We start from the raw sequence: 27,927 nt of genomic DNA on the forward strand, positions 1-27,927 counted from the left end.
GTTTTGATTTGAATGCCGCTCAAACCTCCCTGATTAAGTTGAGTCATGATGAATGACAGATGTTAAAGGATACTCTGTCAGTGACGTAGTCATTATCAGTTGGAACAAGTTGTGCTATGAGTTGAACTGACTCTTGACAAGAAGTCAACACAGAGTAAATATTTTCAATACTCTTTATTGAATGAAGCAGCACAAAAATTACAAATGTTTACAGAATACGTTTACTTCAAAGTTGTACAAAACTTGTACCAAAGAAAATGTCTGTGAGTGAGCTAAATAAAAAGTTTATTGTGCAAATAACAAAAAAGAAATAAGACATAGTGTTATTGACCTAGGGTAATACTAAAGTAAAGAAACACTGACCTCTTAAAAAAAAAAAAACACTGACCAAGCCTCTGTCCTGCTTGACAGCATTTGTAGTAGTTTTAATATATAAGAACTACCTACACATTCGCCTCAGACCAGAACGAGTGAGTCCTGTTTGAAGACTCACTTTTGTTGCTTGAAAGTTATTGTAAGATTAACTTTCTCACAATGCCTAGCATGTTAAACTTCACACTTTCAGTTCCACAAAAAGGATAATTGCAATTCTTGCGAATGGCTTTAAATGTTTAAGATGATATTTAGACACATGGCCCGGAAGACTAAGTTGTGCATTTATAGCACTGGTGAAATGTATGTGAAGGCGTTCTGCTTTACAGCTAAATAATATTATAACCAAATCAACCTAAACCAAGAGATATCTGCATTAGAGAGAAAGGGTCATTCATCTGATTTTGTGCTTGTGAATTTGAATGTGCGAGTGTGTGTGTTTGTGTTTTGGGGTGATTGTGCATTTTGATGTACAGGTGTCAGCTTGTGGGCCCCCTGGGATTCAGTGCATCTCGCCTTAGATAGGTAAGACAGGAGGAGACAAACTGTGTGCACACCATCGAGAAGCGCTTCTGGTGTTCATGGCAAGTCCGTAGTCGTTAATACTGCTGGCGATGCAGTGCTAGTCTAGGCACAGGGTTAGCCTCTCCTCCTGCTGCTGCCGTGCCACCATTGGCCGCTGGAGTGAGAGGCGAGGGTCATCCAGCTCAGACGGGACGTCAGAGATCAACTGGCTGCTGGGTCTTTCCTCTGGTGCTGGAGCATGTCTGTTACGCTCACTATGTCCTCTTCTGGGACCTAGAAAGTGGCAGAGGAAATTAAAGCAATGTTGGTTGATTTGTATCCTTCACTGTACACACGCAACATATTCTCACTTTAAACATTCGTAATGGGGAACAAACCGTTGCCTATTTACAAATCCAGCAGACACACTTTTACCCATTCCGACATTCACTTTTGGATATTTGTGAGAAGAATAACAGATTCTTTACAGCAGGTTTTTTTACTACTGCTTGTTGGATCTAGAACAAAGTATATAAGAACTTTGAGAGTGAACCAGAAAAACACAGTGGTCACAAAACCAAAACAAGCATGCGTATAATCAGCAGCAACTCCATTTAGAACATTCATTCTGTTGGCCACTATGCATTTATTAACTTTGTTGTGTAAAATAAATTGCAAAAAATACAATCAAGTGAGTGAAAAGTGTATTAGTGCTTTTATATCTTGCCAGTTCACTACGGCCGTACTAACAACCCCAGAAGAAGATACATGTTTTGTCATCTCCTTCAGAGTTTCTTCCAATTGTCTGTTTTCCTGTCAATAAAAGGCATTTGATGGCCTTATTTGGGTCTGATTTCACTGATTTCAAGTGCCAACACCGTGCAATCCTTGACATTGACTGACATTTTCCCTAGATTTTTATTTAGATCAAATGACATTGAATTTGTCAGTGAGTAATTAACTGAACATTACTGAACAGTGACCTACTGTAGCATCATACCGCACACACCTTCCAAGGAAGGAAATATAGTCAGCTTTGTGACCAAGAGCTTTCTATACAAGTTCCTTTAATTGTATTCTTCCTCTTTAGCAAAACAGGGTAGTCCCGGATTATCTGGCCTCTTTGAGGAGACCGACCAATCATCTTGTTACACGAGTCCCTGTCTAAACTGCCAATAACATAATGATGTTACTGGAGCTTCCATGATTAGTCACATCCTGAGATACTGAGCGAGGTGTGAAAGAGAACAGGTAGATATTATTATCCATCGTCACAGACTAATTTGTAGTTGCTTTGAAAATGTAACACATGTGAATGTTTTATTTCAACTTGCAATGTTTTAGTATTTTTGCTTTTCAATTGCAAGCGTAATTATAGCACATCACTTAAATAACACATCATTTAATGAACTTCGATCCGGATGACTTTTTTGAAGTGTAGATTGTACCTATTATGTTTTCAATCTAGGTCGTAGAGATAATAAACAAGAAGTTTTCAAGCGGAAACAATTGTGAGGTCACAGCTAGAATAATTTAATCTGTGGAATTTGCTATTATCAGGCCGGTCTGCGGTTCACACTGATCCCACTCAGGTTTACACAATTCCAGTGAAAATAGGATTTCCTGTATGACACTTACAGTATGGTTAAGTTAAAGAGCAACTTCCAGGTTAAAGACACCTGTGAATAAATGTGTAGGAAAATGATGAATACACTAGATTTTCAAAAAAATATACAGAAATATACACTACAGTGACATCTGGCGTCGTTTTTGTAAGAAATGTTCACTTCCGCATAAAAAAGCCTCGGCACATGACATCCCGCGTGTGACGTAACATGGGGGAAACAAGGGGGAGAGCGGCCGGTGTAACGTATTAATAAACATGGATCCCAATGCTAGTTTCGACACAGAAGACACAGAAGAAGTTGAACATGAATATTCGAATACATTTGACGGACCACAACCTTATAATTATGAGCCTGCTAGGCGTCCAAGAGACCAGGAGCAGCCAAGGATTAGAAGAAATAACGGCCATCGGAGAGAAACTGAGCTTTGGTGTGAGGAGAACCAGTGGAGAACTGGGCATCTATCTTGGTGAGTGACCGGTGTTAGCTACAGAATGTTAGCTAACGTCACATCACAACATTGTAAAGTTAGCTATCATGTATCAGGCTATAACTAAAGTAGCATTGATAATATAGTAACGTTACTGGCAGGACTGTTGATACTGATCCATAACAGAAACTAATGGGCAAGTATCAGCCGTATCTCGCATTACCTAATGCAACTCCACGGTGCTGTGTACCAGAGGGGAGACGCGAGATACGGCTGATACTTGACGATCTGGCGGAGAAAGGTTGTGGAACCTCCGTTGATATGCCGTTGTAAATGGCTTGATGGAAAGCAGGTGTGTAGTCGGGGAGGGTGCACAGCTGATTGCAGCAGGTGAGTGGAGGTTGAGCCGGGAGCCAGGAGTGACAGCCACCACGCACACACAAACTACACAGACAGGGGGAAACAAACAAACACAAAGGAGACGGCTGGAGCAGTACAGCGTTACCTAGTGCAACTCCACACTACGTCTTACGGTGCCATGTACCGGAGGGGAGAGAGAGAGAGAGCAGTGAAGGGGGGGGGAGAGAGAAGTAATACGGTTTCCTGATAAAGCTGTGGAGAGTATGTGCTGCAGGGAGGTGGCCCGGGGCCATCTAGTATTTAGCTCGGGCCATGAAGCCTCACCTGCTGGTTGCCCGATCGGGCAATCTATTATACCAATATCATGCAGCTCGCGGATCCAGTAATGAGTGACCCAACAGTAAAACTAAACATATCTATAACTAGTTTAGGTAGTTTGAGAGGTGATTAAAATAGCTACGTGTGATATTCTAACCTGAAGTGTGTGTTTTGTCCGCTCACCGCTGCATGTGATCATGCGGAGCTGCGTGTCGACTCGTCAGCAGCAGCTGATCTCTCTCTCCCGTCAGATTAGACTTCACTCGCGTTTATGTCCATATCGATCAGATCCAGCTAATGATATGACTACCTGCTTATTAAAAGACACCGTGACCTAAACAATAAGTGTCGCTATGCAACCGGGTGAGGCCACAAAGTATAGCGCAGCATTATGCATTTGTTTACATGCCTACCGGAACCCCGAGGCATTACCAACAGATCAACGCACAATCAACCCACACAGCACATCTCTTTCTCCACATTAAGTGTTACACATTAGAATGGACTACTCTTGTCTGTCACATACTCTTCTTGTCTGTCACATAAGTGGCGCAACTGAAGCGGTATTGCGCTAAAGGGAAATTATTTTGACCGGACATTTTGACCGAAGAGATTTAGATTTGCTTGCTAACGGGAACTCTGACGTCGCCATTGTGTGTTCTTCGCGGATGCAATCGGCTGCTCGGGTCTGCTCGGTCAGCTTCTGGATGAGGAGGCATTCCTTCGACCAACTTACAGTAGATAACATTACAAACATTTTTAACAGGGGCCATAATAGCGTAAATAATGTTTGTTTTGGCAGTTATAGCTGCATGTAATGTTTTCTACTTTTTTACATCTGGGAAGGCATTTGCCTTCATCAGATGGAAAGTGTCTTGACAAACCACTTAAGTATTTATTATAGCTATGCAGGGCATGCAAGCGAGCAAACCCAAACAAGTGAAATGAAGAATACAATTGAAATTGTAATATTGTGGTGGTTCATCTTATAATTCAGTCTAGAGAATGCACCAGACAGCATCTAAGACCTGCAAAAATCTAAATATTCTAGGGGGAGGCCCCCCAAACCCTTCGTGCGTCATTTCGTCCGCGCGCATTTTTCAGGGCAATCTCTATTGGGCTCAGGGCCATCTGTAAATTGTTATGATAACAGGTAGTCGGAGTTAGTGATGAAGTTGATGTCTGTCGTATATGTGGAACATTTGTAAATTTACTAACACAAAAGTAGTACTGGTTTAGGCTGAAAACAATATTTAAAATAGTTGTGCGTTAAAAGTTCTTAACAACCTAATACATGCTAACAACCAAGAAAACATTTAATTGAATAAACCTTAATTACAGTCTAAAAATAAAAATAAATGTATCATGTGACAAGTTAAGTTAGAAAAGGTAACAATTACTTGTAAATACATTTTCAAAGTGTTTACACATTTACTTTTGACACTACATTTCAAGGATTCTTTTTTTTCTTGAATGATCTTAGCGTTTGTAAATGTGAACAGTGATTGGTCGATTGCCATTGATCAAATTGATAATATGGATCACAGGATTTTAATAATCATATACTAGCTAAATAAATTGGTCCAATTGATGAACGTATGAACTTGAAGCCATATACCTTTATTCTCAAATTTATAAACCAGCTTGTATCAGAAACACCCTGAAGCTGATCTGGAATCACCTGGCTCGCTCATGATTTAACTTCACAGGAATGCTTACAGGAGCACATATTTGTGTATCTCATCATTCTTAGTCTCCCACATTACAGAAGAAAGACCAAACCTGAAATCTTTAAATATCTGAGCTAAGAGTAATTGCAAAAATGTGGCGTGATTTTGACAGCGGCCTATCTGGTGACGGTGAGATGCTGGACTCACCAGAGCGTGGTCGAAGCTGAAGGTGCTGATGTAATAGGCCGAGATGTCGCTGTCTGCCAGAGGCTGAGATATCTGCGCCACTATTCCACATTCATCTGAAAAACAGAGAGAGAGTGGAGGATAAATGCATTCATATAAGTATCACATAATAAACAGCTGTTATTAAGCCAAATTAAGGATTTTTAATTGCCTGGAAATGTCATTACATGATTTTCAATTGGTAACATTTTTGTTTTAAGTATGTTTAAACTACACTACTAGTGATCCCATTACACCTCAACTGGCTGAATAATAAATAAGTTAAAACAAAATAAATAAATTGTCAGATACCACTTGATCCAATTCCATTTCAATGTAAATACTGCTATATTTAACTATATGTTTGTAATGTTATTATAGTTTTCTTAAAATAGTTTTCTATCTGTGTTTTTAATTTTAGTTTTACTTTTACGTATGCACCAAAATACCAAGTCAAATTCCTCGTACGTGTCAACCTAGCTGGTAATAAACCCGTTTCTGATTCTGATCAATGTCAGCAGGGGAAGCAGATCCAGAAACAGGTTGGACTGTACCATATAAGTGATGCGCACTAACCTTGTTTGAGCCAGTATTTTGTTTTTTATAAGAAAAGCCACCTAATTGTGATTGATTGTCAACACACTAAAAGACTACAACTCACAAGGGACCTGCGCTAAAGTGACAGTGACGGGCAACCTGCTAGAAAGACGCCGTTGAGGAACAGTTTTTAACTTACCCTTTAAGTTATGAAGTTATATAAGCCTTATCAAGAAAGAAAGAATACCTAAGTTGTTTGTTATTTTATTTGAGTTTTGCCTCTTTGTTTTGAATATTGTAAAGGCCTCTTTTCTTTGTTGCATGTGTAAAAGTTTGTTATTTTATTTTGAGCAAACACATCGCATAACATCATCTAAACCAGGGGTCGGCAACCCGCGGCCCTCGAGCCGCATGCGGCCCTTTAAGCCCTCTGCTCTGGCTCCCTTGAGCTTAGACAAAAATAAGAAGGAAATAAAATAAAAGTATTTGTAGGACTATTTATATTTGGTTGCATGGTTGAAAATGTTTCGTATCTTGTATTTTGAGGTGATACTGTGACACATAAATAAAAAACAAAACGGTTTTAATTAGGTCAACTAAAATATACGTCACATCCTGCTACGGTCCCGCGCGAGCGCCTTTTCCTGCGGGTGAATAACCTGACCCCCGGCTCGATGAGCGAACTATGGATAAATCAAAGAAAAGTATCGGAGGAACACAGGATTTAATTTTGCGTGGACAGAGTTATATGCTTCACAGCAAACGATGCTGGTTTAACGGTATGTTTGATATGTAGAGAGAAGTTGTCAACGGTGCTGCAGCAGCCTTTACGTATCGAGGAACAACACGGGAGAGGAAGACAGCTGACGATCTTCAGTCATAATTTGATGGGGTATGTAATTTATTTCAGAAAACACTTTTTGTTATATTCCATGGAATGCTCTTAACGTCCCGATAGCAATGAATATATTAAATGCTTTGACAATAAATACATACAAAAATTAATCTCTGGAAGCCGTTGCGCTGTAAAAAGCACGGCATTTTAGCCGGCCCGGCTAAAATGATTGGATGGCCTACCTGCCTGTCAGCCTTCCATCTGTGCACAAACTTATCTCGTGGCCTCATTGATGATGCGCGTTCGTGTGTGTTGGAGGAGGGGCTCTGTAAGAAAGTCTGAAGGAAGAGGCAGATTTTTTCCGGTTGTGTATTTTCAAATTCTAGCGCACTCGAGCTAGTTTCTCCTTTCTTACCTACCCCACAGTTAACTCTTTTTAGGGTGCAGCTATATGTTTTATTTATATCAAAGTGGGCCCATTTTAATAAAAAAATGTTTTCCTTCAAATGTGCAGAGGACTTCCCAAGTGCTGTGTTTAATTTATTTTGAAGTAGGCCTGTGTATTATTTTTAATTCTCCTTATAGGAGTTCTTTGTTTCTTATTAGAGGTTAACAGTTTTATATCATGTAATAAATAGCCTAATACATGCAAAAAATACGTAGTTTTTGTCTGATATAACAATAAATACAACTTTATTAGCTATCAAGCTATGAAATATGTTTTGCGGCTCCAGACAAAAAAATGTTTGGGAAAAAGGAGCAAAATGGCTCTTTTGGTCAAAAAGGTTGCAGACCCCTGATCTAATCCATCGGAGGCCAAGCAAATCTTCAACTGTAAGTAATATAAAGGAAGAAAACAAGTTAAACGTGTCTGTTTAAGGCGTCTAGTGGCTTGATAGATAAACAAGGAAGGAAGCCATGACAAACCTGTACATAGATTAAATGACTATGTGATTAAGTCTTTTAAAGAAAGCGGCCTTACCAAAGCCAAGCGGCTGTCCCCCGATACGAACCATTCGCCACAGCTCCCCAGAGGAGCTGGTGAAGAGGAGGTCAGCAGGAAACCTGCAGCACAGAGTTCAAGCTGAGGTCTCCCGGGCAACCGAGAGCAGACATACACAGAGACATTTCAGAGATGGAGGAGACAATATCCTTTAACGCAAGCCCCAGATATAAGCTAGCAAATACTGACATCCGCAAAGCAGAGACAAAACAAAAAAGGGATACAATTGACTTGCTAGCTGTAGTATGTAATCAAGGAATGTTCTTTTTTAAGGTGTCAAGAGTATGCTTTTCCTTACTGTCTCTGAGCCTCAGTGTCCATCACCAGTGAGATGTAGCCATCGATGAGGGAGAAGGAGAAGAACTTGATGCAGTCCAAACCCTGGTTGGCAGCATCCTCCTTAGGACTGCAGAGGAGAAGAGGCCATTGGTGAGACATTACCGAGCAAATAGAGCACGAGGAGGAGAAGAAAAAAGCATTATTCAAAAGGAATAGAACCAAAACAATAAAATAGTTCCAAAATGTGATTAAATATTGTAAATAATTTGGATCTATATTATAATCAGAGTGTGTGAAAGACATGTGGCTGTGTAGACAGGAGTGTATTTCATTTCAAATGTTGCAACTCTAGTAATGCAAGCTTTCCTATTGGTGGTTCTTCCTCTAAGGCAGGGGTCTCCAAACCGTTTTCACTGAGGGCCACATACAGAAAAACATACAAAGGGCTGGGCCACTCACTAGAGGGGAGTTATACTGCCTCATAAGTTAAGTTATAAGTTAGCAAAACCAATCAAATACATTCAATGATGCTTGATATTTGAATATAAAGAGCCTACATCACAGCTCTCCATAGCGTTTCTTTTATTTTGTTACAAAAAGTGTTGGCAGCTCATTCCTTAAAAAGAAGACTCAGATTGCTTATAATAAGGGGAAATAGTAAGTTATTGAGCTTTTTTTTTTTTATCAACTAAGATTTTAAAAATGTTTCTGAACTTTTATTGACTGAATTGAATTGAAGATGGGGATTATTGATACATGAATACTACTGTGTAATATATGTTTACATATATATTATAGAAGTACATCAGTGTTTTCCACAGATCTGAAATATACTTTTGTTGGGAGCCGAGAAAAGGGGGGGGGGGGGGCTAGTGGAGCACGCTCATGAACGGTTTGCTGTTTGCTGGAGCCTTGCAGCGGAGTTACTGCGGAGCGCATTAAGCAGACTTTTCACGCGATAGCAGAGCGAACAGGTACAGTACAGGAGGGGTAGTTAATCGATCGCAGATGGCGTCGTGTTCGCGGACGGATTAACAAATATTAAACCTAAATGGGTCGCAAAATATATTTTGGTGGACGTTATGCGTGGGAAACCCTGTACATTATAAGACAAATACAAGTTTCATGTGTGGGACATATTCCATTATACTTTTAGAATTTGCTGCGGGCCAATTCAAAATGTAGTTTGGACACCCCTGCTCCAATGGCTTGTAAAATAAACTTCTTGGAATACATAGAAAACCCTAACCTAATTATAAATAATTTTGATTTTAAAAATGGAAAAACAAAAGCAAAAAAAAAAGATATGTATGGAAATTAACCTGGACAATAATGTACATGTGTAATGTTTATAAATAATTGATTGTGACAAAATATCTAATTTCCGCCTCATGTTAGTAAACAGATGTGAAGCGATTACCTGTGTCTGTTCGTGAAACAGTTAGTGAGCTGATGCCTTGTTAGGATCATGTGCTGCCACCTTGTGTTTTACAAAGGTAATGCGGTGCTGCGAATCACTCACCTGTTGGAATAAAAGAGCACGTCGATGAGCGTGGTGGCGATGGACGGCAGAGTGTCCGGGTCCAGAGACATGACACAGAACTGGTTCTTAGGGATCACCACCGGGTGGACCGTGGGCTGGATGGCTGCGGAGAGAAAAGGAAGCATTGGTTTGTGGGAAAAGCTCAAAGTGTTTTCAGGTGAAAGCCTCCACAGATATATCAAGTGTGTTGACTAGCTGTTTGTTTAAGATATCTTTCTATTGAATTAACCAAAAATAAATGTTAAGAAATGTATTACCTAGCATTTAAATGGTCATGTCCGGCACTTTGGGGCCCAAGTATACAAATTGAGAAAACTTTTAACAACTTCATTTTGGTAGTACATATTTTGTTAACTTTTACTTCATTACTGAAAAAAAGCACAATGATTCTAAGACATGTTGTGAGGTTTTCTCGCTCCATGTTTCATTATTTTATTCGTAGGCCTTAATCAAAAATCTGAAAAAAATCACATCCCTCTATTAATGCACACAAGTTTGACTAAGTATGTTTTAAAGTGTTGCACAGGTAGAGCTGCATTTTGATCACTATTGTGCCAAAAGTTTGTCAGTGAGTGCAATCTGTAAAACAAAAGCTTGTGAACATTTCCAAAGTAGTCAGACATGTGTCAAGTAAAATCCTTTTTGTTCTTTGATGTTTTCATAAAGCTGTGATCTTGAAGATGCAAAGATATGAAAGATTGTGAAAGGGTGTCGATATATTCCATAATTGTTCTCTCTCTTCGTACAGCATGTTCTGTACTTTGAACAATAACTTCCTGTGGAGGACACAGCATGTTTGTAATCCGGTGCGGACCCAGCCTGTTCACATTGTTTCTTTTTTTCATATAATACAATATTTGTTGAAGCCAAACATAGCTTTGTTAAGATCATCAGGAGTCCTTCAACAGCAGGTCCCTTTAGCTATAAAACACATATTCTATTTTACTCTTATTTTCTCCCATGGAGCTACTAAAAAAAGAAAAAGAGAAGGTGTCCTTGCTTTTTAGAGGAACACTGAATGAAAAAGAGGCTGGCAGGAAGAGCACATTAATACATTCACAAAGTATTCGTTTCTAAAGTGATTTATTAAACTGCTTTCTAATCTAAATGTAAAAATAGGTATCTAATGTAATATCTTAAAGCAGTTGTGAATTGAATACTGTATATAATAAATGTTCATATAGCCTATTTATGTTAAGGCCTTGCTAATCTGGTAATGTGACCACCTTACATTCAAATATTAACTGTTGAGAAACAATGTTTTTAAGAAACAGCAATAATTCATGTTTCACTTGCATCTTATTTTCGACCTGTGACTATACAGTATTTTAAGGTCACTTCCTTTGCTCAGAAACCTGAAGGTGGTGCTAGAGGATCTTAAAGGGGCCCTATTTGGCTTTTTTGTGGTTTCCCTTTCCTGTAGTGTGTTATATAAGTTTTTGTGCATATAAAAAAGGCATTTTCTTTTGTGCATATATATATATATATATATATATATATTTATATTTATACACACAGGAACAACCTTTGTAGTTGGAAAAAAAGAAGTTGTATTGTAGTGTTTATTTTAGTATTGTTTTATGCTTATCCACATTTTGATTTCAGAGCACAGGAAAGGAGAATGCTGGGCACAACATAAAGCTCAACAGTGAAGCTGGCAATGCTGAATAAAACCATCTAGAGTTATAATATTTATTCAGCTAAAAAAGTCAAATCCCTATGAAAATGTAATTACAAATATATTGCAAATGGTTGGTATTTAACAACAAGGGGTGTTATAGTCTGTGTTGTAGTGTGTGATATTGGTATTTATGGAAACATTTTACACCTTTCCTTCAAGTATTATGTTTTAGTTACTTGTGGGCTACTTAACACGAATAATCACAGTTACTATCATTTTACTCCATCACACTTCAAAATTGAAATAGGCTATTGTTATTTTAACTCCACCACAGTGATCCATAATCAGCTTTACTTTTTAGATAAAGATTTAAATCACAATTGATCATAACTCAAAATACATATATATTTATATATTACCAAGTGGTTTCATGTACAACCCACACAATTATCAAGCTAAATTAAGCTCTGTTGCTTGGATATCACTAGATCCTGTTACAGCGTAATATAAAAGTACATAACGATTGTTGTGTAAATTAGCATAATTACTAGCTAGCCGCTATCTGCTAACTGCCACGGCTGCCTCGTTAATATCAAAATCCATCATATAACAATTACCATGCTGTCATGAACGCGCGGTGCTGTTAAGTGTACGCAAATTGACGTGCTTAATGTGAACAAGCCTTTTGGGGGGCGTGGTTAAAGTTGCACATGCTCTATGAGCGCACATACGGGTACTTCTCAGGCATGACGGGTAATCTGTGACGTTTCACTCTCTAAAGTTGGGCCATTTTATCATCATGCGCCAATGAGCAGCTCTCATAGGAATTAATGAGGCCCGGCCTCCCTCGCTGTATCCAGTTCTTATTATACATCCATGGGCAGGACATCTATAAGCCGTTGACCAATCACAACAGAGCCGGCCAGCTAACCAATCAGAGCAGACTGGGCTCTGGTTTCAGACAGAGGGTGAAAGGAGGTGCTGCAGCACAGGCAGTGTGAGAACAATAAAGAGCTTTTTGAACATTAAAATATGGAGACATGTCCCAGTAGAGACACACAATACAATTATAAAACCTGAAAGGAGCACAATAGGGCCCCTTTAACTTTCTCCCCTGAGACGAGCTTGATCAATACCTGAGAGGTAAGTGAGCTCATATCGAACAAAGTGACCTCTACCTTCTTTGCCGTTCTTCTGGAGGCCGTTGGGGACATCCTGACAGTGCATGGGGACCGACTCTCCTCCCACCTCCTTGTAGATATTGAACTCCTCCTCCAGAGTGCTGATGACTACAGACAGGTCTTTCTCTTTCACCTACACAACAAAGATGTGGATCATGAATATTGTTTAATCTACGGTGAGTGTATTGTGTAGTCAGTGTACATCATGTAGTTTCAGCCAACACTGTTTCACTTTCAGACATTATTATTAAACCTGCTGACACAAACGTCTGTCAAGTTGTTATCTATTTTTGCCCACTTAACACTTTCACAAGTAATACAACAACTAACTTTTTAGTGCCATCAGCTCAGTTGGGAATTCATTCTTTCACATTATTGCCGAGTGGACAAAAATACTTCTTTTGTCTGGCAGAGCTCAGTAGGTGAAAGGCTTCACTGCGAGATTAGAAGTCTGGAGTTTTTTGTATACGTTTAGATTTAGAAAAACTGCTCCAGACGTCTATAAATTATACAAGGTCCTACTGCGCTTCTTTTATTTTAACAAGGTACTTAGGCTGGAGTGCAATCGAGTGGAGCAGAAATAAAAGTGTGCAAGTAAACAGGGCTCACCAGGATGAAATCGGTCTGATAGGTGGAGAGCATGAAGACAGAGACGTGCTGCTGGGCCAGAGGGGCGATGACCGACTTGGCGATCTTGGTCACGCCGACAGCCTGCGAGCTGCTGGAGGCGTTGCCGTTGGAGGCCACGTTGAGCGGCAGCCAGATGGAGCCCTCCACCATAAGATGCTCTGAGGGCTGGAGCTCTGAGTGGGGTGGAGGAGAGAAACGTTGCCTTTATGAAAATGTATCTCATTGAACATGTTCAATTTAGAGTGGCAAATAAGAAGATGTCAGATTAAAATCTAAATTATTTTTATCAAAGTTTTTTATTTGTCAAAGGAGCATTTCAAAGACGTTTTATTTAGTTGAAGGTTATTACTACACATTCAAATTTAACCATTTAGACATTGTTGATTTGTTTTTTTATACGGGCATGCCATCCCATCTTTTACACAGCGTGAATAGATGAGTATTGTTGCCTTTATCAATTAAATCAAACATATACAGTTGCAAGAAAAAGTATGTGAACCCTTTGGAACTACCTGGATTTCTGCATAAATTGGTCATAAAATGTGTTCTGATCTTCATCTAAGTCACAACAATAGACAAAAACAGTCTGCTTAAGCTAAAACCACACAAATAATATGTTTTTATTGAACACACCATGTAAACATTCACAGTGTAGGGTGGAAAAAGTATGTGAACCCCTTGGATTTAATAACTGGTTGACCCTCCTTTGGCAGCAATAACCTCAACCAAACGTTTCCTATAGTTGCATATCAGACCTGCACAACGGTCAGGAGGAATTTTGGACCATTCCTCTTTACAAAACTGTTTCAGTTCAGCAATATTCTTGGGATGTCTGGTGTGAATCGCTCTCTTGAGGTCATGCCACAGCATCTCAATTGGGTTGAGGTCAGGACTCTGACTGGGCCACTCCAGAAGGCTTATTTTCTTCTGTTGAAGCCATTCTGTTGTTGATTTACTTCTGTGCTTTGGGTCGTTGTCCTGTTGCATCACCCATCTTCTGTTGAGCTTCAATTGGTGGACAGATGGCCTTAAGTTCTCCAGCAAAATGTATTGATAAACTTGAGAATTCATTTTTCCGTCGATGATGGCAATCTGTCCAGGCCCTGAGGCAGCAAAGCAGCCCCAAACCATGATGCTCCCTCCACCATACTTCACAGTTGGGATGAGGTTTTGATGTTGGTGTGCTGTGCCCTTTTTTTCTCCACACATAGCGTTGTGTGTTCCTTCCAAACAACTCAACTTTGGTTTCATCTGTCCACAGAATATTTTGCCAGTAGTGCTGTGGAACATCCAGGTGCTCTTTTGCAAACTTCAAACGTGCAGCAATGTTTTTTCTGAACAGCAGTGGCTTCCTCCATTTTATGACCAACTTATGAAGAATCCAGGTAATTCCAAAGGGTTCACATACTTTTTCTTGCAACTGTATATGCAGGTTTAAAAAAAAAAAAAAAAAAAAATAGGGGATATATTCCTGTGCCAATGCCATTTTTTTGGCCTCCATCAATTTTGACAATTTAAATCTTATCTAGACTTAAAGTAGTGCTGTTGCACGATGGTTTGTTGAGAAACAAGACATCAGAGCTCTAATGAATCGAGAAAGAAAGTTTAATCAAAAATAAACTTCTGCAAAACTGATGCAGTCATATCTAGAGGGAAAAATAATTGACAGCACACACCAAAAGGTCAAACTGCACAAGTGATTATTTTTACAGCAATTACAATAGTTACTTCAAAAATAAAAGCCCCCTTGCAATGAAGTGTTCAACGTCTGCAGCCCATTATTATTTTATGTTACTGCTGATGCAATCGTTATTTTTGTGAAGGTGTGAAATATGAGAGGCAGCTTTAAGAAACAACTTCCTCATGATTGCCGTTTAGTGTTAGAGACACACACTTCCTCTGCCCGACCTCCAGTCTCTTCATTCACCATGGAGACCTAAAACGTCCTCGCTATTTATACCGCAGTTCAACTGAAGTGTGTAAACCTGATACCAATGCATTAGACACGCGGCTCTTAGTAGGTGGTAAAGAAGGGTCAGAGTTCAAATGGGAGTCTTTTCCTTAGACTTGGCTGTAGCAATAGAAAGTCTGCAAGCCAGAAAATGAAAGGCCTGTGGGGTGATGACTTAGGGAAATAGGCACCCTAACCTTTTTTATGTCACTGTTCCAAATGTAGAATACAATGGCTTCCTAGGTCTTAACACACTATTCTTTGCATGCTTGAAATGTGTCTTTATTTAAAGTCTCATAAACCTTTAAAGGAGATATACTACTCTTTTGTTATGGTTTAGATAGCAACATTTTTTTAACCACATGGTGTCTACCTCCTGCGGTGAATACAGTTTTTTCTTTGCTCTCCTTCAAAGAGCCACAGTTCTGGATGGCATAATTTGTCACAGACGGCCCCTTGTGGCTTCTGTACACCAGCTTTCACCTCTTAAAATAGGCACTCGGTTAGAAGGAGAGCAAAGGAGACAGAGAGAAACAGAGCACCCGGAGGCAACATATGTCTTTGCAACTACATCCATGTGGAAGGACCAGACAGAAATGTCTGGATGCTGAGTGGGTGGGACTATGACATGTACACAGTAAGCTAGACTGTGGACTCTGACCTGGAAGTGTGTTCAGGCAGGAGGGGCAAAACACTAATAGAGAACAAACACATACTTTGATAATTGATACATCCATCCATTGTCTTTGGGAAGATCTAAAAAATGTACAGTATATAAAATCTCATTTTAAATAACAGATACTCATCACAATTAATCATGAAAAACACTTAAAATGTAAAGAAATAAAAATGCTTAAATCTTCAGGAAACATTTATATATTCATAATGAATTTATTTTGGAAAGTAAAAAAGGGAAGACTGCATACATTTGAGAAGCTCAAATAAATTATCTATTTAATTTTGCTGCCGTTTTAAATCAAAATGCACTTAAGTCCTTACAAATTACTTATTTAGGGTTGTAACCTCATGTGCAGCTCCATCACTAAGAACAACAAACAAAACAAATTGCAGTCCAGCAACTTCACTATATTTTGGGTATTAAAAAAACTTGAACTTCCTATTTTTCTTCAAGCTTTGAATTGCCTGATCATAGAAATTCCGATATTATGCAAAAAGCATGTTTTTTTTTTATTACCTTCATGTCATCACTAGGATCATTTACACAAAATAAATTATAAAATTGTTTTCCCATCATACCAGTGAATAGTGTAACATTTATGGAGTTCCCCTTTAAGTTACAAAATTAGAGATTGGCAGAAGCTTCCCTAAATTGTTGTTTGGTTGACATTAACCAGTGCATGTCTTTCATCATTCTCTCCAAGTTAAAAAAAGCCACGTTTCATTTATTTATTGTATTCTGCCTGCCAAACATGATACTATAAGGATCAGTATATATTGTTTTCTGTATGGTACATATTTATGCTCTAAAACAAGAATAAGTGGTCAGAGTGTAGGAGGACAGATGAAAGATATACACAAGGGTGCTTTACCTTTGAAACCTTCCTCGTCAAGGACAACTGTATAGTTCTCTGGTGTCTCTGTCAGACTGAAAAACTTGCATCTGAAACAGAAGAGGAAGTACAGATGAGAAGAGACATGTGGTTGGGGATAGAGAGAACATAAAAGGGCAGGAGATAAAAAGGGGGGGGGGGGGGGGGGGGGAGAGGTGAAAAGTTTTATTCATTTGTAACCAACTAAAGAAGGTTCAGATTTCAAGAATCAAGTAAATGGGGTTCTCCGAAAGTCACACTGGTTTCAGGACTGTCTTTCGCTCGATAAGCAAAAGCCCGAGCTCCACATTATGCCAGCATTGCTCCTTTGTCCACAGCAAATTGGTGGGTAACACACCAAACTGGGGCACTGCTGCATTCAAGGAAAGGCCTGGCATGACCTTTCTAAATGTGATGATATGCAAGTTTCAGAAGCTGCAGCATTGCAAATAAGCATCCGATATGAAAATCGTCAAATGGGATCGCAGAACTGCTTTATACAAGACATTTCCTTGATGATAATATAGTCTACTTTCTTTCTCCAGCTTGGTACTTGTGCATCATTGGGCTTTGGGCCAAAAGCATTTGCTTTTAAAGGCTTTGGCTTGGCCTGGCCACAGTGTTCGGTTCTATTGAATGTTGCTTTTGTGAAACAAGTACAAAAAAACAACATCAAAGTACATAGGCCCAGAAGGTTTGGTATGGGTTGAGGAGAAGATCTGGGAAGTGAAACGCATTTTCTGGATTACACCAGCTCCAAACGACTTTTATGAATCAAATCCAGTTTCTACAGCTAAGAATTTCCTTTTGTTCTTAATCCAAAGAAATACCTTTGGTAAGTTTAACAGCAAAAACAGGGAGATACATTGGAGTTTGAGGGAGTTGTTGGCAGCGAGAATTGATTAGTGTGTACACCAGGAACTACGTTTGCCCTGTGTCCTGGACATAGATATGAACTTTGACAAACGAAAACTAGTCCACTATTCACTGGCTAGTCCAGAATTAAAAGGGGCCCTGTTATGTTTATTTTCAGGTTCATATTTGTATTTTGTTCTTCTAATCTACTTTGACATGTTTACATGCTTTAATGTTCAAAAAGCTCTTTATTTATCTCATACTGCCTGTGCTGCAGCACCTCTTTTCACCCTATGTCTGAAACCAGAGCCCAGTCTGCTCTGATTGGTTAGCTGGCCGGCTCTGTTTTGGTTGGTCAACCGCTAAAGCCCCTTTTACACTGTCCCGGAATAGACACCAGACGGACACACGATAAAGGAAATGTTCAAATTCGGCTCTGATCGTAGCGATCGGGCCATTCGTGAGGGCATCTTAAGCCATCGTATGACCGCCGGTGGAGTTTCTCAGGCTCCGGCAGCAACTTCTTGAGCGGTGGCAAAATCTTTGGCATGCCAAAAAATTGCCGAAGGACCTTGCGAAGGTTCATTTTTTCGTATTGAATTTGTGTGTCCATTTTGCCCTTCGTAAGGCGTGAGGGCATCTTGTCAAATCGTGTCCTCTTCGTCTTTATTTCGTGTGATCATCGTGCCATCGGGCATTTTTCGCCTCACAAAGACAATACGAAGGAAACAAGATCTGCCCGATTGTCCTAGGAAGGCAACACGACTACGTGAAGCCCTCGGAATGCCGTCATGTAGCCATCGTATTATAGTACGATGACATCGAGATTGCATTTATTGCACAACAAAATCATGTAAACATATTATGTAAATAATAGGGGTGTAACGGTATACGTACCGAAATTATTCGGTACGGGCCCTTCCTACACGTGTGTACCGAACGAATATAACATTAAACGTAAAAAAACAACTTTTTGGAAGTAATCTCAGGTGCTGCGTCGCAGCATTCAGAGTAATTTGCTCACATTGGGTTCAACGCGTCATAGAGCGAGCAAGTCATTTCATTGGACGAGAGGCATACTATGAGAGCTGGTCAGAGGGATGCGTTCAAATTTAGTCAGTAATTTGAATCGGCGAAATGGCGATCGCAGATCAAGTTGAGCTTGAAAATCCCCCAGCATCATTGAAGTCTCCGGTTCAGGAACATTTTGGTTTCGCAGTTACGTACAAGGATGACGGACAAAGACCGGTGGACCGAACAAAAGCTGTTTGTCGGCATTGCAACTAAAATTGGTTACGCGGCTGGCAATACATCAAACTTGCACACTCATTTGAAAAGGCATCACCCGAACGTTAATATCACCGGTACCAAAAGAAAAAAGACTGAAGTGCAAACCCAACTCCCACTAGCATTTAAGCCTCCACCACTCGCAAACAGTTGAGACCGAGCCAAAGCTATTACAAACGCCAAATATCCTTATGTTGCCATGTTGCATATTTGTCCACTCATATGTTGATAAGAGTATTACAAACTTGAAAAATATTCCTCTAAGGTACATTTAGAACAGATAAAAAAATTGTGATTAATTTGCGATTAATCGCGATTAACTATGGACTAGGGATGCCAGTGATTATTCGATTATTCGAATATTCGTTACAGGCTCCATAATCGAATATTATTTTAAAAAAATCGATTTTATTTATATATTTTTTTATTATTATTTATGTTTTTTTTTTTTTTCTGGCTTAGTTTCAACCAACATATAGACTAATGCTAATAATAGTATTAATAATTGTAAATGGCCATTGGTCACACCACCAGTTTGTTTTACTGTATTGGAGGAAGCCTGCGTGCAGAGCAGACTGCTGCTGCAGCACGCTACACACCGACCCCGCCCCCCCTCTCCCTCACACGTGCGACTAAAGATGAACAAAGCGGCAGGTAAAAAGAGTTCAAGGAGCGGCATGATGTTGATGTTGGTTTATTTGTCGTTTATTTTGTTTGTACTGTTAAACATGTTCCAGTTTCTGGCAACCCTACTATGGACAATCATGCGATTACTCTCGATTAAATATTTGAATCGACTGACAGCCCTAGTTTAAATGTTAGCACCCCCGAAGCTCGGGTGCCATCGTGTGGCCTTCTGTAGGCATCGTACTTGCTTCGGCTGTTGCTTGGCTGTTGACCAACTTCGGGGCCTTCTTCGTTCCGAAATTCACAATTCCATATTCGTGTGTCCATCTGGTGTCAATTTCGGGACAGTGTGACAGGGGCTTAAGAGATTTCCCGCCCCTTAGCCCATCACGTACAATGTGTTGGAGGGCTTGCCAATGGGAGTCCAATCGAGTCCTTAAGGCATCAAGCTCTGATTGGCACCTCTGACAAACTTATTCTCTATAGAGCGAGCGGACTAAGCTCAATATGGGAAATATTTAAAACAACTGACCATACTGTGGAAAATCATTTTTATTCCCCTTAAGTTTTAGTGGGGAGACATTTGTGTTTACATAGATGCTAGTCCCACTTTGTAACTCTACAGGATTCTATTTGGTTAATTTTTAAGAATAGTTTAACCTTTAAATTAACCTTATAATAAACTAAACATTCATGTTTAGTAGAAAGAAGATACAAGCCATTTCTGGATGGATGATTTTTCTTTATTTTCCTTAAATCCCTCAAATTAAAAGCGATATATTATTCATGTTTTCCAGAAATGTCTCACAGGAGATACACCATTCTCTTCCTCTGCTTGTCGGTCAGCTGAAGCTATTACAGTAGGAGCCTGAGTGAGAGTGCAATACTCCTGACTCAGCAAAAAGTAATCCCTGCCATGAGACCAGACAATCACCCCACATAGAGACAAAGAGAGGGAGCACTAACTACCAGCTGTGGTAGCAACCTCAGCCAGCCCATTGTGCTATATTACACCCCCCCATTTCCTCGTGACCCTTCACCTTCCCTTGCTGGAAGTTTCCTGCAGGTAATGTGTGCCAAGCATCTATCCTACCAATGAGACAGATAAAGAGAGGAGCTTTATAGCATGTGGTGTGCCTTTGGAGAAGACCGTTGGTGCTCTTATTTTGCAACTGCATGGCCGAAAAAACCTCTACAACGTATTGGTTGTGGGTTGTTAAAAACCTGAGGGGGTATGCATCAGTTTTTATTTGACTTCCTGTTTATAAAAGGCAGTGCACAGATAAAATGTCCTGCCAAAGTTTCATGACTGAATTAAGCATACTGAGAAGCACACAGAAAGATGTACTTGCCTATCATTATTCATCTTCCTCACATCAGCCTAAGGAGTATTGCTTTACATTACCTACGATCAATACACCCCTGCACTTCTTATGAAGGGCAAAGACAACTTTATATCTGTTGTTGCAGAAATTAATTATACATGTCCTTCCAAAAAACTAATCTAATCAGCAAAACGAAGATGTTGTAATGTATAACTTTGTAAAATAAAAATGCAAAAAGAGGGCCAACCCAATGTCTCCCCATAATAAAGCTTACTGCCCTTACTTTATCTTTTTTTAGCAACACATACAAAAGGACAAACAGACAAGTAGAGGACAAATACAGACCAAATGGAACACAGTATGTAAGGTGTTGGTTCTGCTCAACATAACTTGTTTGTACAACGTGTTGTATAAGCCTGTCGGAAATGAAATATGTTGAAGTTGTTCCCACTACCTGAAAGCAGAGTAGAAAACAGGGAGTCATAGAAAGGGAGGAGAGGCAAAAAAAACCGAGATAGAAAGATAAGTTAAATCCCTGGCCCCTTCTGTAGCATTTAACAGACTAGTTCAATTCTGGGGTAACATGGCCAATTCTGATGTTGGAAGGTGTGTGCATGTGAATTAGGGCTGCACGATATTGAAAAAAACTGACATTGCGATTTTTCCCCCCTGCGATATATATTGCGTTTTTTTTTAACTATACAGGACTGTCTCAGAAAATTAGAATATTGTGATAAAGTTCTTTATTTTCTGTAATGCAATTAAAAAAACAAATGTCATACATTCTGGATTCATTACAAATCAACTGAAATATTGCAAGCCTTTTATTATTTTAATATTGCTGATTATGGCATACAGCTTAAGAAAACTCAAAAATCCTATCTCAAAAAATTAGAATAGTTCCTCAGACCAAGTAAAAAAAAAAGATTTATAACAGCAAAACACAATCAAACATTTGAAAATGTCCATTAATGCACTCAGTACTTGGTTGGGAATCCTTTTGCACGGATTACTGCATCAATGCGGCGTGGCATGGAGGCAATCAGCCTGTGGCATTGCTGAGGTGTTATGGATGCCCAGGATGCTTCAATAGCGGCCTTTAGCTCATTAGCATTGTTGGGTCTGGTGTCTTTCAGCTTCTTCTTCACAATACCCCACATATTCTCTATGGGGTTCAGGTCAGGGGAATTTGCAGGCCAATCGAGGACAGTAATGCCATGGTCAGTACACCAGTTACTGGTGGTTTTGGCACTGTGGGCAGGTGCCAGATCATGCTGGAAAATGAATTCCTCATCTCCATAGAGCTTTTCAGCAGACGGAAGCATGTAGTGCTCTAAAATCTCTTGGTACACAGCTGCATTTACTCTGGGCTTGATGAAACACAGTGGACCAACACCAGCAGCTGACATGGCTCCCCAAACCATCGCTGACTGTGGGAACTTCACACTGGATTTCAAGCAACTTGGATTTTGCTCCTCTCCAGCCTTTCTCCAGACTCTGGCGCCTTGACTTCCAAATGAAATACAAAACTTGCTTTCGTCTGAAAAGAGGACTTTGGACCACTGTGCAACTGTCCAGTGCTTCTTTTCCTTAGCCCAAGTCAGACGCCTCTTCCGTTGTCTTGAGTTCAGAAGTGGCTTGACCATGGGAATACGGCTATTGTAGCCCATTTCCCGGACACGTCTGTGAACAGTGACTTTTGATACCTGGACTCCAGCTTCAGTCCACTGTCTTTGAAGCTCCCCCAAATTCTGGAAGCGACTCTTCTTCACAATGCTGTTAAGGCTGCGGTCATCTCTCTTGGTTGTGCAGCGTTTCCTGCCACATTTCCCCCTTCCAACAGACTTTTTGTGGATGTGCTTTGAAACTGCACTCTGTGAACAGCTTGCTCTTTGAGAAATTTCTTTTTGTGTCTTACCCTCCTGATGGAGGGTGTCAATGACGGTCCTCTGGACAGCAGTCAGATCAGCAGTCTTCCCCATACTTGTGATTTAGTTTACTGAACCAAGCTGAGTGTTTTTCAAGGCTCAGGAAACCCTTGCAGGTGTTTTGAGTTAATTAGACGATTCAAGTGATTCGTTGAACACTCTACTAGTATACTTTTTCATGATATTCTAATATTTAGAGATAGGATATTTGAGTTTTTTTAAGCTGTATGCCATAATCAGCAATATTAAAATAATAAAAGGCTTGCAATATTTCAGTTGATTTGTAATGAATCCAGAATGTATGACATTTTTGTTTTTTTAATTGCATTACAGAAAATAAAGAACTTTATCACAATATTCAAATTTTCTGAGACAGTCCTGTATTTAACCGAATGAAGGTATTGTCCTCCTGTGCCTCGCTAATCTTTTACCGCTGTTTTGATGGTCTGCAAACTAGCGGGGCAGGGCCTGCTGTGATCTGATCAAGAATGATTGTGATTGGTGGTTTGCTGTGCATGCAGAGCCTGCATGTCACTCACTCAAGTACCCCTGACATGAGAGCCACGCAAGTTTTCCTTTTGTAGCAAGCAGCAAAATAATTGTAACATGACGTGTTTGAGTTAATTCACCTTCTTAAGCACTGAGCCTGTTTTTCAGGTTTCAGTCTCGAAAATGACATTCCCAGAACAAATGACCACATATTCCCTTCTAAAAGGGTTAAATTAATAATCTTTTCTCTCAAAGTAATGATAAACCTGTGAGTTGGATGTAGAAAAGTCAGAATCAATATAGATGTTTTTTATCTTAAAGAAAATTCAGATTGAACATAGTAAAAAACTGTAAATTATAGTGTCCGTCCAAAAATTATTTTTTACTTATAGTGAAAACTACCCTTGGATGATGGGTCAGTAGACTAAAAGCTTTAGGAATCCAAAGTACAACATATAATAAGTACCCTGTAACAAGATTAATGCAAAACAAGAGACATTTGACCTTTTTAAGAGAGATTTAGCAAAAAAAAAACACTTCTGGGGTCATTTGGGTGGATTTTCCATATCTCTGTCCCCCCTTGGTCGATGTTGACGAATGAAATGTCTTTATAACCGCTAGAGCCAATGGAATCGAGGGGAAGTTCTACACACACCAACACATGAACAAATAAGGAGTGAGAGTGACGCATAGCCAAAACCGGAAGCTGCATACACTCTGGTGGCTACCATTAGCAGCTAACTTTTGTGCTCCGATTTTTACATTAAAATGGATTTATGGATTATAAACAATTGCTTCAAAGCCACAGATACATTATTAACCTATGGATCAACCGATTCAGCCGTGTTTTTTCTCGTTTTAATGCCATTGAACGCGTCTTTTGATCAGATTGACAGCTACGGTGAGACGATCTCCCGTAAAAAGCTCCGTAAAGGTACGTGTTGTGATGTCTGTGTTTGCTTCCCCTGTCGCGAGATCGGATCGCTTAGTGATGATACTATACTTAAATAATCCGTGGAGTCTCAGCTTTAATCGGATATATTGTATGTGCAGTTTCGATAAGTAATAACGGTATCTCCATTTTGAATACTGTGCTAAAGTCCGTCAGCATTTTCTTTTTAAATGAATAAAACCGCACGTCCCTGCGGTGTGAATATCGCGCATGCGCATATTGCGGTTGTGACACGATATATTGTTCAGCCCTAATGTGCATGACTTTCCTAATCTATTAAAACATCTGACAAGCCCTTCTGAAGAAGTGACAGCTTCCCCCACATCTTCCAAGCAACTTACCCAACCAGATGAAACGAGACATCTAAAAACGATTATGATATTGGCCTCAGCACAGCCCATTGTCTGTAATGTTAGTCTGTAATCCTATTATAACTATTTTAAATGATCAATTAGAATGAGAAGTATCAGCTTCTCTAGTGTGGCTGTGTGCTTCTTTTCTTGGTAAATATCAGTCAGTGCAATTTTAATGCATTTGGTTTTGGACTGTTGCCTGATGAGTGCCATGGGAACATTTCAGGTCAATAATAAGTCAACTAATCATAAACATATTCGTACAGCACTCTGAAACAGTGACGATTAGCTTGTGTATGATCACTGGTGGTAGTGTGTTTGAAAAACAAGTTTCTTCTATTGAAGCATGAAGGAACACAAATAGGAGGAGACGGAAAATAACAAAAAAAGGACGAGGAAGCAACAGGTAGCGAGGAAGCGGCTGAGTGGGGAAGATGAAAACCAAGCATACCAAAGTCTGGACTTTGATCCAGCTGCACAAAGCAATGGGCGGTAGGTGGTTGTGGGGTTTGCGCAACTCATGCTCCAGCTGAGGAAACATGATAAGAAGCGGAGAAAACTGATGTTGTTGAAGCGTGAGGAAGGATCCTCAAGTCACCTCAGCCCCACTGACAGTGAACGACAAAGCTGTCTTCTACCTCGGCTGCTTTCGAAAAAATGGTCTGTAGCGTTCTCACGACCTACTCTTTATTCAGAACAATGGGGAAGGTTGTTTTTTTTCCTTCAAATGCCTGCATGTTATTAGAGGCAGGGGGGCAGCCTTGTGCAAAAGTGGGGAGCAAGAGCCCCAACCTTGACAGTTCACTGAAGCAGGCAAGTGGAAAACTCGCCACCGGGGTTTCAGGCTCAGCTGAGGCATTGTGCCAACCCATGCTCTCGTTAGGGAGCTGCAGAAAAAGAAGAAAGAAGGACTCTGTGGAGCCTGCAGGGCTGCATCGAAAGTACAGTAACACCAATATTTTTGGGCTGAGTACTGGGCTTAGTTTACTACCATACACCCCAAACAACAAATTACGACTATGTATAAAATGAAAGCTTGCAAGCTAAGTGTTGAACAGAAGCATACTAACACTTTTTGTAAGAGTGCGTGAAGATACATACAAGCAAATAAAAAAAGCTCATTCTCTTTGCCTGTAATCCTTACCACTATAGCACACATCTAACATGATTCATGGCAAAACCGCCCTAAAACCAAACAAAAGGCCTGAGCTAAATCCTCCCTTACAGTATGAGGACATTTGACTTCTCTCATACCTTAACCCTTTTGATGACAATAGCTAAACATAGCTGACCATCACAGATTAACATTGAAGCTGATGCAATGTTGTGCCTCATCAAAAAGGGTTCTAATTTTTTGACAAGGCAAAGTCTCAAACTACTTTCATCCTCCGCACAACAGGTGTTTTAATCCCTTAGTTGTGCTGGATGATGTTAAAAAGGAACATCTATATTCTTACAATTTCAGATAAGTCCAGCTCCTATAAGTGATTATAACCTTCTTAAAATTATGCTCAGGACTGCGTTCAAATCACTTTGAGCACATTCACAGGGAGTTGTTTGCTGATGAATAGCAGGGGCCTGAAAGAGGGAGATGGCAAAAACCAACCAAGGCAATCAGGCTTGTTTTTGCTCCATTGTTTTTAGTTGCTATGAACTCAATTTTCTCCACCACTCCCAAATCTCAATCATCTATAGTTTGAACACAGAGGATGGGGGGGAGGGTAAACAAACCATGCTATAGAAAAAGAACAGGAAAAACCAAGCAAAACACAATAATGCCACAGTCTGATGATATAACACCAAAGCATGCAAAACAACACACTGAAAAACAGACAGGGCTACTAATCAAAGGAAGAATGGCCTGCATGCTCTTTCTGGTTCATTCTTGGCCAGGCCTACTTTCCCCCCCACACTCACAGTGACTGCATCACAGCGCCTGTTTAGGTAGAAATGTAGGCAAACACTTTTTAAATAAAGTAAAACACTAACTGTAATACCTTCGAAATACTGACGCAATTACAGTACTTGTATTATTCACAGTGGCTTGTTAGTTTTTTAGGATAGGCCTTGTAGTTTATAACGTCATCATGCCAGTGTGTCTGGTATGGACATGTCAAAACCTACTGTTCCATCCTATGCTCTGAGACAAATGCATGATGATGGATGCAGCTAGGCATGAATGGAGTTGAAGCATTTGACAGGACAAGATATAAATCTAATGTATCTGTCAATTGACAAGATATGAACAGTAAGTGTTTTCCAGGACGATGATCCACTCACTCGTCGTCATGGGTTAGTCCTGTTGCAAATAAACAGAATATTAAAGGGCTGTTACTTATAAAATGCTAAAATCCTCAAGGATGTTGTGTTATCTAGACTTCAGAAGTCAAAGAGCACAAAGGCAATCAGAGGAAGAAAATCTTCTCTGACAACTTCTTCGTATCTTGAAATGTAGCTGAGCCAGTGCCTGTCATGTATCACGGGCAGCTCAAAGACAGATGTTGAGCTCTAACCATGCATATGTGGGGCAGCCAGAGTAATAAACAATTACATAACAAAGGGAGGATATCCAGGGATTAACTGAAAACTGGTACAAATGCCAACATGTGATGTGTACAACTTGCAAACGGGATGTTGGCCTTGGGTAAAGAAGGTCAAAGTTCAAGTTTGTGTTGGAGAAACAATGTATTTTAAGAGATGTTATCAATGTTCTGCTGAAGCAACATATGTGAAAAAGTATACATGCATGCATTTCACAGGACTACAACATGCATATTAAGAGCATGCAAAGTGTTTACTGGTGCAGCTTTATTCAAATGTAACCTAGATAATAAAGAAATATAATGAATATATATCAAATATCCATTGTTAGAATGCATTCCCAAAGAAAGGGCCTGTTTTTGGCTAATGTGCAGTTTTACAAACGTTGAATATACGTCATAATCTACTGTTATTCCCAACAGCTACATGCATATGAGTAGCTCCCTCATGGAGGCAGAGCAGGGCATGCACAGGCAGATACCCCCAGTAATGGCTCTGCCACCCAGTGAATGAAAAGGCGCTGTGGGTTATTTTATATCGGTACTGGATTACCGGGGTGATTCACACAAACATTTGACCCCGATCAATAATAATCTTCTTACCGTGTCCTGTTCCGGAGGAATATCAGTTTAATCAGGGGGTGTGTGAAATTCACCAGCCCATTCTTGGATATGCTGATGACTCGGAGCCTGTGGTCCAATATGTGCAAGTCCATATTGTCGGTAGCGTGCAGTGTCGTCTCCTCAAGTGTGCATGCGGCGGAGAAAACGCCTTCCTAGCTGAGTGGTATCATTCAAATGTTAAATATAGGCCTGTATGATGAGCATTAACGACGACTACGACCACCATGTCCCGCTGTGCTCCTCTCTCAAGGCGAAAAACATCCGACGCAATCCGACTCCAGCCTCGCATAACTACTGTATATTCAAATAAAGG

The 27,927-nt window shown here is 39.9% G+C and overlaps 1 protein-coding gene across 1 annotated transcript; it reads right to left on the reverse strand.

Annotated features, from left to right (window-relative positions):
• Positions 1–159: 159 nt before the first annotated feature.
• Positions 160–27,924, reverse strand: castor1 (cytosolic arginine sensor for mTORC1 subunit 1). The gene is made up of 9 exons (XM_079686817.1): positions 27,594–27,924; positions 16,635–16,705; positions 13,113–13,306; positions 12,501–12,636; positions 9,681–9,804; positions 8,178–8,285; positions 7,859–7,941; positions 5,487–5,581; positions 160–1,170 (listed from the first exon to the last, which is right to left on the reverse strand). Exons 1-9 carry the CDS (start codon positions 27,704–27,706, stop codon positions 1,099–1,101), a joined length of 996 nt encoding a protein of 331 aa, XP_079542943.1. The 5' UTR covers positions 27,707–27,924; the 3' UTR covers positions 160–1,098.
• Between the last annotated feature and the right edge of the window lie 3 nt (positions 27,925–27,927).

The sequence above is a fragment of the Notothenia rossii genome (genome assembly GCF_949606895.1).
Source record: "Notothenia rossii genome assembly, chromosome: 6".
Lineage (NCBI taxonomy): Eukaryota > Metazoa > Chordata > Actinopteri > Perciformes > Nototheniidae > Notothenia > Notothenia rossii.